At 44.1% G+C, this 12,978-nt stretch overlaps 1 protein-coding gene across 1 annotated transcript in view; it reads right to left on the bottom strand.

Annotated features, from left to right (window-relative positions):
• smc1b (structural maintenance of chromosomes 1B) overlaps nt 1-12,978 on the bottom strand; it is a 229,085-nt gene that overhangs the window by 1,817 nt on the left and 214,290 nt on the right. The window contains exon 22 of the mRNA XM_056282390.1: nt 79-230. Within this exon, the coding sequence (XP_056138365.1) occupies nt 79-230 (152 nt within the window). The remainder of the gene's footprint in view (nt 1-78; nt 231-12,978) is intronic.

Below are 12,978 nucleotides of genomic sequence, written 5' to 3'. Positions count from 1 at the left end.
AACACTGAGTTTTGAAAGTGATACCTTGACAGGGGACACAAGCACCACAAGTGTTTCTAACTATGGTGATGGTGTTACCTGTGGATGGCAAAGACCAGAGCCAGGGCAGCAATAGTTTTCTCCCCTCCAGACAGGTTTTCCATGGCCATGAAGCGTTTCCCTGGGGCCACACAGCTGTAGTTGATGCTGCCCAGGTAAGGCTCATCTGGATTTTCTACACTGAGAATGGCCTGGGGGAGCATGTGTGCATGTACACACACGCACACACACGCACACACACGCACACACACGCACACACACACACACACACACACACACACACACACACACACACACACACACACACACACACACACACACACACACACACACACACACACACACACACACACACAGCAGTGAAAAGTCATGCTCTGGTCTAAGCAAGTCACATCCAGTACTATGCTTTACCAACTGCTGGTTCTCCTCTCCACCAACCTGCACAGCACCTTGTTTGAGTGAGAGAGCTTGCAGGACTTTTGTTAGTAATGTTTTTGGTCTGCAGGTCTTGACATCAATTGACGTCAATTGCCTGTATCCGTGGTCATGCACTGCTGGTGTAAAGTTTGGGTTGTAGGCTGGCCAACTTAGCTCTTTTATTTCTCAATGAAGCTGGAATTGTTTAACCACCTCTAACTACATCTTAATGGAAAGACCGACACCCTGATTTTGTAACTGAAATATTTCTTAAACCCTATCGAGACAACCCAGAACCAACTGTATTGGTGTATCTATCAAAGAAAATTCCACGTCTTTCCATTTAGCCTCATATGTTGAATTATACCAAAGCACTAGTGATCTTAACTGAGCAGATAAAAAATAATCCCTCAAGTTTGGTAGTGCCTTGCCTTCCCTCTCCCTAGGCAGCTGCAGGGTTGAGTAGTTTATTCGAGGTCTTTTTTTGTTCCATATGAACCTAGAAATGTGTTTGTCCCAATCTCTAAACTGTTTAACAGGGATCTCTACTGGCAGAGCTGTAACTAGATATAGTAATTTGGGAAGGATATTCATCTTGATTGATCTTATTCTACTGCCCATATCAAGGGGAAGCAGAGCCCACCTATCCATTTCTTTATATTATTTTCTTACTGATTTGATTATAGTTTATGGCACACAGGGAGGACATATCTTTTGCTAAATTAACCCCAAGGTACGGAATACGTGGTGAATACCAGCTGAAATTATAATTATTTGCCAATTCTTGGGCGGGGGCGAAGTTGAACATCAATGCCTGTGCTTTATGAATATTAAGTGTATATCCAGAATAATCCCCATACATCTTTAGGATATTTATGAGCAAAGGAACCCCTGAACCTGGATTTTGTAAAGTCATTAATACATCATCAGCGTAAAGGCAGATTTTGTGCTCTATTCCCCCTATAGTTATACCCTCCAGACCTCTTTCCTGTCTAATGTTTTGGGCCAGAGGTTCAATGAAAAGATTAAAGAGAATCGGGCTAATGGGGCAACCCAGTCTGCAACCATGATGTAGAACTATAGAATTAGAGAGACTACCATTGATTTTTATCCTAGCAGTTGGGGATGAATATATTGTCTGAATGCATTGTATAAATACTTTACTGAACCCAAATCTGTCCATTACTTGGTACAGGAATTCCCAGCCGACAGAGTCAAAAGCCTTCTCAGCACCTAAGCTGAGACGGATTGCACCGTTATTTATTTTATTAATATAATCAATAATATAGAGAGCTCGCCGTATATTATCATCTGTTTGCCTGTTTCCTATAAACTCAGTTTGATCCTCATCTATCAAGAGTGGTATCACCTTGTCTAACCTCTTAGTCAGAATTGATGCATACAATTTATAATCTATATTCAAGACACTTATTGGCCTAAATTATTTACAGTCCAGTCTATCTTTGCCCTCTTTTGGTATTACAGAAATGAAAGTTTCCCTCCAGAAAGGGGGGAGGGTGGAGGGTCCCTCCCATTATGTGATTGAAACAGGTTTTAAGTAGTGGGAGCAGTGATTCTTTCATCAGCTTATACCATTCTGGTGGGTATCCATCAGTACCTGGCGATTTACCTGTTTTACGGGCTGAAATTGCTTTGTCTAGTTCCTCATTTGAGATTTCAGAGGTAAGTTTGTCATTGTGCTCTTTGCCAAGAGAAGGAAGGTCTAACGAATTTAAGAACTGTTCAATTTTCTGTTTACTAGCTTTCTCTGGTTTAGTGTATATTGATTTATAGTAGTATGTTTCAAATGATTTTTGGATTCCTTCTAGTTTGGTTGTCATTTTATTTGTCATAGGGTCTGTAACTTTATAAACTGTGCTTTCCGTTGGTTGCTTGTGGAGCCTACAGGCTAACAGTTTTGCTGCTTTTGGACCAGCCTCGTAAAACCTTTGTTTCATGAACCTTAGTTTCTGCTCAACCTCTTCATTGTGTATTTTATCCATGTCTTGTTTAATAGATCTCATTTGCAAAAAGGTAGATGGATCTTTAATAGAGATATGAAGTTGTTCTGAGATCTCTAAGTTTAGTTTCCAAATCAATCAGTTTTTTAGCTTTCGTCTTTTTTTAGATAAGCTGTTTGGGCTATAATTTTTCCTCTAAGGAAAGCTTTTGCTGCGTCCCACAATGTACCTGGACTGACTTCCCCATCATTATACTCTAGAAAGGTCTTCAGTTCCTCTGCCATTGTAGTTCTAAATGTTGCACTATATAATATGCCTGTACTCAACCTCCACATAGTTTTCTTCAGCACACTGTAAAGGTGCAGTTTTAAATATAAACCGGAGTGGTCAGAGAAGTCCCTTTGACTTATTCTACATTCTCTAATTCTGTGCCAATCATTGCTGAACATAAGGAAGTAGTCAATTCTTGTATGACTGTTATGGCGAGCACAGCAAAAAGTGAACTCGAGATTGGCTCTATTAATGTCACGCCATACATCAATTAGGCCCACGTCTTGCATCATACTATTCACCTGAATCTCTGAGGGACTCTTTTTCTTTATTTTGCTAGTGGTGTCCAGCTTAGGGTTCAATAGTATATTTAGATCACCTGCACATATAAGGGTGCCATATGTTTCAGATGCTATTATATCAAATATCTTCTTAAAAAATCTGTTATTACTTCTTGGGGGGATGGACATATATATTTAATAAAGTGACTTCTTTATGCTCAAGGTTGCCTTCACTAGAACATATCTGCCATATTTGTCTTTTTTTCCACAAATTAATTCAAAATTAATTGAATTTGGTATTAAAATTGCGACTCCTCTTTTCTTTCCTGATTTATGGGAGGAAAAGAAAGTGTTACGGAAACCCCGTTTTTTTAAGTTTCTCATGTTCAGCACAGGGTAGATGGGTTTCTTGCCAGAATGCTATATTAATTTTCTCTATTTACAAGTTCGTTATAATTTTGCTCCATTTAATGGGATTGTTCAGCCCGTTTACATTTAGGGATAAAATATAATACTGAAAAGGCATTTCTTTTCCCCAAAAACCTTCCTGTACCTGTATTTTCCACATCCCAGACCTCAAATAACAACTAAAAATGTTTTTAAAAAAAGAAAGTAAACACCAGTAACTATTATACAAATACAGACAGGGCTTCCAAACAAAAGGAATTATTGCCTCCTCTGGGTTAGCCACAAGGTGGGGCTCCTCAATAACAAATAAAAAATAGGGGGGTACTAACAGATCTCCCCCAAAACGTGGCATGCTTGGCACATAAGTTGGCTTGCATTGCGTGTATCGGCCCTTAGTTAAAACAAGATGTCAAAGAGGCCCTAACATTATGATGTCCATTGTCACAACCCCTCCCCCCTAATAGGGGAAGGGTTAATAAAATATCCTGGTCTAAACTTCAAAGAGAATGGTACAACTTACAGTCAGACTTCTTTCCAGGCACCGAGGGGATTAAATAGAAATCAGACCTCTTCTGTTGCATTGTCTTGGTTCATCTTCTGAAATCCCCGGAGTTTCTTCCTTATACTTTCTTGAAAGTCACTCTGTGCGCTCTGACTCGTTCCTGCCATACTCCAAGGAAGAACCCTGGTGAGGGTCTCCGTGATGCCCACGGTCTTGCCTGCACGGATGGGTCCAAGTACCCATGACTGCAGCCTGCAGATCGGTGATGTGTTCAATGTCGGTGATGTGTTCGATGTGGGCTGTGACGTGCGCAATGTGGGCGTCCTCAAGTTCACTGGTTTGCGATTCCCGCCATTGCACAAATACCCCTGATTGCAGCCTGCAGATCGGTGTTTGATGTCAGTGACATGTTCGATGTGGGCTGTGACGTGCACAATGTGGCCGTCCTCAAGTTCACAGGTTTGCGATTCCCACCATTGCACGAACATTAGCTAGCATTAAACAGCAGTCACGGATTATGTTGCTAGCTAGTGATGTTTAACGCTAGCTTTAGTTATTTAGCTGTGTGTTTTTTACAATCCATGTTGACATAGAGTTGGTTAGTAAAGGTGCGAGGGCCGAAGGCCCGAGCTGTGCTTAACGTCAATCTACTGTTTCTCGCTGTTCCTAAATTGAACTAGCCCCTACCCAATCATAATGCGTGAAGTAGTGATGTCATCTGTAGTCGCAGGACCCCGAGTAGGGCGAGTAGATCAAGTACCGACACCAGCGTTCTTGCATGCGTTACTGTACAAACACTGAGCACGTCACCGACTCCACCCACATTGCGCACATCCCAGCCAACACTGAACATGTCACTGATCTGCAGGCTGCAGTCAGGGGCTTCTCTCACTGGACAAACATTAGCTAGCATGAAACAGCAGTCATAGATTATGTTGCTAGCTAGCATTGCTAGCAACGGCCAAAGGCCCGAGCTGCATCTAAGGAGCGAGGCCACAGGCTCAGGGGGGTCCTGGACGAGTGAACACGCGTGAGGGCCGAAGGCCTAAGCTGCTTCTAACATCAATCTACTGTTTCCCGCTGTTCCTAAACTGAACTAGCCCCCACCCAAGCCCCTACCCAATCCTAATGCATGAAGTAGTGATGTCATCTGTAGTCGTAGGACCCCGAGCAGGGCGACTAGATCAAGTACTGACACCAGCGTTCTCACGTGCATTACTGTACAAACATTGAGCACGTCACCAACTCCGCCCACATTGCGCACGTCACAGCCAACATTGAACACGTCACCGATCTGCATGCTGCAGTCAGGGGCTTCTCGATGGGTCCCACCACAATGCCTTGCTTGGTCAAATCCTCCGCTGCTTCGGAGGCGCTGTCGTACGTGATAGTGCCAGAGTCGAGGTGAACTTTCATCTTGGTAAGTGGGGTTTGGAAGCGGATCTTGTTTTCTTTAAGCACTTTCTTGATCAAAGTATACTCCTTTCTCTTCTGTTGCATCTCCTCCACGTAGTCATGATCGAAAAACACCCTCTTGTCTTGCACATAAACCTTCTTATTCCAGGCAGCGTGCAGGACTTTCTTCTTAGTTGTAAACTGCAGGAAACAAATCACAATTGAGCATGGTGGTTTGTCAGCTGGTGGTGGTATGGGGCCAGCACTCGATGAGCCCTTTCAATTATTAGATATTTTTCCTGGTTTAATCCCGGAGTTTCTCTCAATTCTTTCTTATTTAAGTCCTCAACGAACAGATGCATGGATGTGCCCTCAGTCTTTTCTGGTACACCGTAAATACAAATATTATTACGCCGGGAGCGACCCTCTGGGTCCGTCAGTTTGTCTTACAATGCTCGTTGGTTATTAAGCAGTTGAATCAATGTGTCTTTAACTCCGATATCCCACTTTTCTGATTCTGCCATGTTCTGTCCATTTCCCCCATGCGCCTGGTGGTTTCTTCGATTTGGCTGGTGGCATCTTGTATTTTTTGGTTTAGTTTTCAGCAGTTTGGTAGTAGATTTGGTTTTTCAGTAGTCGGTCATCTAGCTGCGCTTTCATATCCTGTCGAAAGTTAGCTCAAAAATCAGATAATTCTTTTTTCCATGTTTGACTTCAAGTCGCTCAATGCTTTGACCATGACCTCACTCATCACTTTACGAATAGAAGTGAATGAAGCCGAGGTGAAACCTTCGTTGGAGTTACCATTTTCCCCTGAGCCGCCTTCGGCAATGATAGCAATAGCTTCTTTTTCAGTTTCCCTCTCAATGACGCCCCTTAACCCTGGCCTCTTTTTCTTAGTTTTATCCCCGTCCATTTTCTTCTCTTTTTGAATTCAATTTCAAGAACTAAAGTACTTGAATTACGGGGATTTTATTTAGCGGATACCGGAGTTGTGTCTTATGCAGCCATGCTGTAGTTCGCACCACCAGAAGTTTGTGCCCATCCATCTGGGAAATCAAGATTTTGACTGCATGTGGCCTTTAACTGTTATGTTAGTGACTTAAAGTCCAACCAAAATGTAAAATATCTTCAGTGGAAAAATAATTGTGACTACCGTATTTCCCGGGCTACAAATCGCACCGCAGTATAAATTGCACTCAGCAAAAAGATATATAAATTGCTTTGGTGTATAAATTGCATTTATATGCTGTGTGGTATTTTCGACTGAGTCACAAGATTAAACAGTGCAATCTAGTGGCCTTAATTGTAATGCAGTCTATTAGTCCGACAAAAGTACATTGTATAAGTCACAGGACCAGCTAGACAAGTAACGAAACAGTGATTTATAGTCCGGGAAATACGGTAATTTTCATTTGCAATAAAAGCTAAAGTACATTTCTGGAGATGTATACTATACAAAGAAAAGACTCAGAGTCTTTTCTTTGTATGTTTAACTATATTCAGGATCCAGCGCCCAGTCTTTAAAGTCCTATCGTAAGTTGAGTGCGATTTTTCTTATTTTCTATGGAGATGTATGCTGAAATGGCATCTAGACCTCAAGCTGCTGAATGGGCATTCCCATGACATTGTTTGAGTGACAGCTGAAAGACGGTGCTGGGAGACGCTCTTTAAACTTCCCTTGTTATACAGTTACGAAACATCTGCAACTTATAGCACACTTTATTTTATCTAACACGTTATCTGGCAGTCTTTATGCATGCTCAATAATCTACTACTACTACTTTTGGCTGCTCCCGTTAGGGGTCGCCACAGCGGATCATCCGTTTCCATTTCTTCCTGTCTTCTGCGTCTTCCTCTGTCACACCAGCCACCTGCATGTCTTCCCTCACCACATCCATAAACCTCCTCTTTGGCCTTCCTCTCCTCCTCTTCCCTGGCAGCTCCATATTCAGCATCCTTCTCCCAATATACTCAGCATCTCTCCTCCACACATGTCCAAGCCATCTCAATCTTGCCTCTCTTGCTTTGTCTCCAAACCGTCCAACCTGAGCGGTCCCTCTAATATAATCGTTCCTAATCCTGTCCTTCTTCGTTACTCCCAGTGAAAATCTTAGCATCTTCAACTCTGCCACCTCCAGCTCCACCTCGTGTCTTTCCGTCAGTGTCACTGTCTCCAAACCATATAACATAGCTGGTCTCACAACCATCTTGTAAACTTTCCCTTTAACTCTTGCTGGTACCCTTCTGTCGCAAATCACTCCTGACACTCTTCTCCACCCACTCCACCCTGCCTGCACTCTCTTTTTCACCTCTCTACTGCACTCCCCATTACTTTGGACAGTTGACCTCAAGTATTTAAACTCAAATGCCTGTCACCTCCACTCCTTGCATCCTGACCATTCCACTGTCCTCTCTCTCATTCACGCATAGGTATTCCGTCTTGCTCCTACTGACTTTCATTCCTCTTCTCTCCAGTGCATACCTCCACCTCTCCAGGCTCTCCTCAACCTGCACCCTACTCTCGCTACAGATCAATGTCATCCGTGAACATCATCGTCCATGGAGACTCCTGCCTGATCTTGTCCGTCAACCTGTCCATCACCATTGCAAACAAGAAAGGGCTCAGAGCCGATCCTTGATGTAATCTGACTTCCACCTTGAACCCATCTGTCATTCAAACCGCACACCTCATCATTGTCACACTTCCCTCATACGTATCCTGCACCACTCCTACATACTTCTCTGCAACTCCTGACTTCCACATACAATACCACACCTCCTCTCTCGGCACTCTGTCATAAGTTTTCTCTAAATCTACAAAGACACAATGCAACTCTTTCTGGCCTTCTCTATACTTCTCAATCAACATTCTCAAAGCAATGCATGCTCAATAATCCAGGTGAGAAAATCAAAGAAAGTTGAATCAGTTCATCTGGATACAACTATTATTGACAGATACGTTTCATCACTCATCTAAGTGACCTCGTACTGTACATACACTATATGTAACTAATTCGGGGGGCAGCTCGGCCGGACCGTCACAGCCGGGACGCGAACTCGGATTTCCCACACCGCGTGCGACAACGTTAACCAGTCGACTAAAGGGTCTGACCCGTTAGCCAAGGGCTACGGAGCCTATTCATCTGTGATCGTTACATTGCCCCATTCCTTCGGGATTTGCGTCCCCACGAATTGCCACAGCCAGGACGCGAACCTGGGGCTCCCGCACCGCAAGCAACAATGTTAACCAATCGACTAAAGGATCCGAACTGTTAGCCAAGGGCTAGCGAGCCTTTTCATCAGGGATCGTTACATTGTCCCCTTCCTTCGGGATTCGCCCTGCAAATCGCCACAGCCAGGACGCGAACCTGGGGCTCCCGCACCGTGGGCAACTACATTAACCGTCAACTAAAGGGTCCGACCCATTAGCCAAGGGCTAATGTGTCTCCTTATTCATGTACATTACACTACCCTTCTCTTTTGAGAAGCGCGTCCCCGCGCTTCAGCATATCAGCTCCCTCACGCCTCTGGGCACATACGCTTCCGATAACCTCATGGTTTCACCATCCCACTTCTGATACCAAGTAGCGAATTCGGGGGGCAGCTTGGCCGGACCATTACAGCCGGGATGCAAACTCGGATTTCCCGCACCGCGGGCGGCAATGTTAACCAGTCGACTAAAGGGTCCGGCTACCAAGCCTATTCATCCGTGATCGTTACAATATGTACAAAATACTGGGTAACAACTCTTAATCATTGAATTCAGGTGTTTCATTCAGACCCATTGCCACAGGTGTATAAAATCAAGCAGCTAGCCAAGCAGTCTGCATTTATAAACATTTGTGAAAGAATGGGTCATTCTGAAGAGCTCAGTGAATTCACACATTGTACTGTCTGAGGATGCCGCCTTTGCAATAAGTCAGTTCATGAAATTAGTGAAATTTCTTCCCTGCTAGATATTCCACAGTCAACTGTAAGTGGTATTATTGAAAAGTGGAAGCATTTAGGAACAACAGCAACTCAGCCATGAAGTGGCAGACCACATAAAGTCACACAGCGGGGTCAATGAGTGCTAAGGTGCATAGTGTGTAAAAGTTGCCAACCATCTGTTAACTCAATAACTGCAGAGTTCCAAACTTCCTCTGCCATTGACATCAGCACAAAAACTGTGCGCCGGGAGCTTCATGGAATGGGCTTCCATGGCTGAGCATCACCAAGAGCAATGCCAAGTGTCAGATGGAGTGGTATAAAGCACGCTGCCACTGGACTCTGGAGCAGTGGAAACGTGTTCTGTGGAGGGACGAATCACACTTCTCTGTCTGGCAGTCTGATGGACGAGTCTGGGTTTGGCGGATGCCAGGAGAACGTTACCTGCCTGACTGCATTGTGCCAACTGTAAAGTTTGGTGGAGGAGGAATAATGGTATGGGGTTGTTTTTCAGGGGTTGGGCTAGGCCCCTTAGTTCCAGTGAAGGGAAATCTTAATGCTTCAGTATACCAAGACATTTTGGACAATTCTATGATTCCAACTTTGTGGGAACAGTTTCGGGAAGGCCCATTTCTGTTCCAGCATAACTGTGCCCCAGTGTACAAAGCAAGGTCCATTAAGACATGGTTGGGTGAGTTTTGTGTGGAAGAGCTTGACTGACCCGCACACAGCGCTGACCTCAACCCCATCGAACACCTTTGGGATGAACTAGAACGGAGATTGCGAGCCAGGTCTTCTCGTCCAACATCAGTGCCTTACCTCACATATGCCTCTCCGGAATGAATGTGCAAAAATCCCACAGACAAACTCCAAAATCTTGTGGAAAGCCTTCCCAGAAGAGTGGAAGCTGTTATAGCTGCAAAGGGGGGGACCAACTCCATATCAATGCCTATGGATTTAGAATGGGATGTCATAAAAGCTCCTTTAGATGTAATGGCCAGGTGTCCCAATACTTTTGTACATATAGTGTACTTCACATACAGGAGGCAGTACTATAGGCAGAGGCATGGGTGTGCTATGGGTTCCCCAGTCTCAACTGTAGTGGACAACTTGTACATGGAGGAAGTGGAAAAGAGGGCTCTGATGTCCTATCCATGGGCACCACCTAGCCATTTGTTCAGATATGTGGACGATACCTGGGTTGAAATTAAATCTCAGGATGTACCATATTTCAACGACCACATTAACTCTGTGGAGAACCATATCAAGTTCACCAGGAAGGATGTGAAAAATGACGGATTAGTTTTCTCTGACTGTGAAATTGCAATTGGTGATGGGGGACATTTGATTCAAAGAAGGTTGAATCAATTCATCTGGATACAACGTTCATTGAGATACGTTTCATCACTCAACTAAGTGACATCTTCAGTCTTAACTCACTGAAGGTATCCCCACCCCTTATAAACAATACAGTACAATGCAGTGCCTAACGACCGAAATCAACCAACAACCAGTTTCATATGCAAATAGGGGTGTGACCTTTAACTAGAGTTTCAAAGGCCATGTGTACTATTCACAGAAGATTAGGGATTGTTGCAATCACTGCATTGTAAGATGGTGACAGATGTATCATGACTGAAACAGACAACCAGTTTCATGTGCAAATATGGGTGTGCCCATTATCTTGAGTTTTGATGGCCATGCATACTATTCTCAGAGGATTGGGGAATAGTTGCAATCACAGCATTGTAAGATGGCGACAGATCTACTCTTAGCCCCCCCCCCCCCCCCCGGCTCAGGGATGGTCGTTCCTTCTTAACACAGATGGCCTCTTTGACTCTCCATTCAAATCATCGTTCCTCCCCATCAAGGATGTGCACATCCTCATCCCTGAAAGAGTGGCCACTGGCCTGTAGATGGGTATAAACTGCGGAGTCCTGGCCTGACATGTTAGCTGTCCTGTGTTGTGCCATTCTCTTGGCCAGCATCTGTTTAGTTTCCCCAATGTATAAGTCACTGCAACCCTACTGGCACTTAACAGCATACACTATATTGCTCTGTTTGTGCCAGGGAACCCGATCCTTGGGGTGGACCAACTTCTGGCGCAGCGTGTTTTGGGGTTTGAAAGCAATTGAGACGCAGTGTTTTTAAAATACGCGTCTCAGTTTTTCCCACACTTCTGCCACATACGAAATCACCACTGGTTTACGCTTAGGCAGCTGTTGTCCTTCTCTCTTCGATTGGCTGGTGCACTGTTTGGGCGTCTTCCTGGCTTCGACAAATGGTCGTTAGGCACTGTATTGTACAGTATTTTCTATAAGGGGCGGGGATACCTGCAGTCAGTTTAGACAGGAAGGAAGATGTCACTTAGTTGAGTGATGAATCATATCAGTCAATAAACATTGTATCCAGATGAACTGATTCAACCTTCTTGGATTTTCTTACCTGGATTATTGAGCATGCATCAAGACATTTGGGACATTTGATTGTTGATGTTTACCGTAAACCAACACATACTGATCAGTACTTAAGGTTTGACTCTCATCATCCACTGGAGCACAAACTAGGAGTTATCAGGATGCTGTACCACCAAGCTGACAACGTCCCCACTGACACAGTGTCCGGGGAAGGGGAGAAATCCCACATTAAACAGGCCCTGTTAAAATGTGGTTATCCTAACTGAGCATTTGTCAATGCCAGGAAGACACCCAAACAGTGCACCAGCCAGTCGAAGAGAGAAGGACAACAACTGCCGAAGCGTAAACCAGTGGGGATTCCGTATGTAGCGGGAGTGGTGGAAAAATTGAGATGCATATTTTCCAAACACTGTGTCTCAGTTGCTTTCAAACCCCAAAACACGCTGCGGCAGAAGTTGGTCCACCTCAAGGATCGGGTCCCCCGGCACAAACAGAGCAATATAGTGTACATCGTTAAGTGCCAAGAGGATTGCCATGACTTGTACATTGGGGAAACTAAACAGACACTTGCCAAAAGGATGGCAGAACATAGGAGCGCTAACGCATCAGGCCAGGACTCCGCAGTCTACACCCATCTACAGGCCAGTGGCCACTCTTTCAAGGATGAGGATATGCACATCCTTCATAGGGAGGAACACTGGTTTGAACGGGGAGTCAAAGAGGCCATCCCTGAATGGGGGGGGGGGGGGGGGGCTAAGAGTACATCTGCTGCCATCTTACAATGCTGTGATTGCAAACATTCTCAAATCCTCTTTGAATAGTACATATGGCCATTAATACTCTAGTTAATGGTCACACCCATATTTGTATATGAAACTGGTCGTTTGTTTCAGTCGTTATGCAACTGTATTGTTTATAAGGGTGGGGATACATGCAGTCTGTTTAGACTGAAGAGGTCACTTAGATGAGTGATGAAACGTATCTGTCAATAAACGTATCCAGATGAACTGATTCAACCTTCTTTGATTATTATCTGGCAGTTAACATGGCCAACTGTTTGTCGAATTACATTATTCAACATCTAGAATGACTGGTCGTGAGATTTGCCTGTAAGTTTGTATGCTGCTCAGATAGCGATGGCAAACAAAAGTTTTTCAACTTCGGTCAGTGCTACTTTTTATGGTGATATTAATCAGTAATATCATATATTTAAAACACACATTCGAATAACTTAGATGTGCAGTACTGACATTTGTCGGGATATCCCCTGGCTTCAACAGCAGCTGCAAACTGAAGCTGCTATTTCTCACCCCAGTAGGTGACTGCGGCTGGCTTGAGCTAACTAGTATTAGCTACAC

This window comes from Lampris incognitus, chromosome 6 (genome assembly GCF_029633865.1).
Source record: "Lampris incognitus isolate fLamInc1 chromosome 6, fLamInc1.hap2, whole genome shotgun sequence".
Classification (NCBI taxonomy): domain Eukaryota; kingdom Metazoa; phylum Chordata; class Actinopteri; order Lampriformes; family Lampridae; genus Lampris; species Lampris incognitus.
This window is presented reverse-complemented; position numbering and strand designations above follow the sequence as displayed.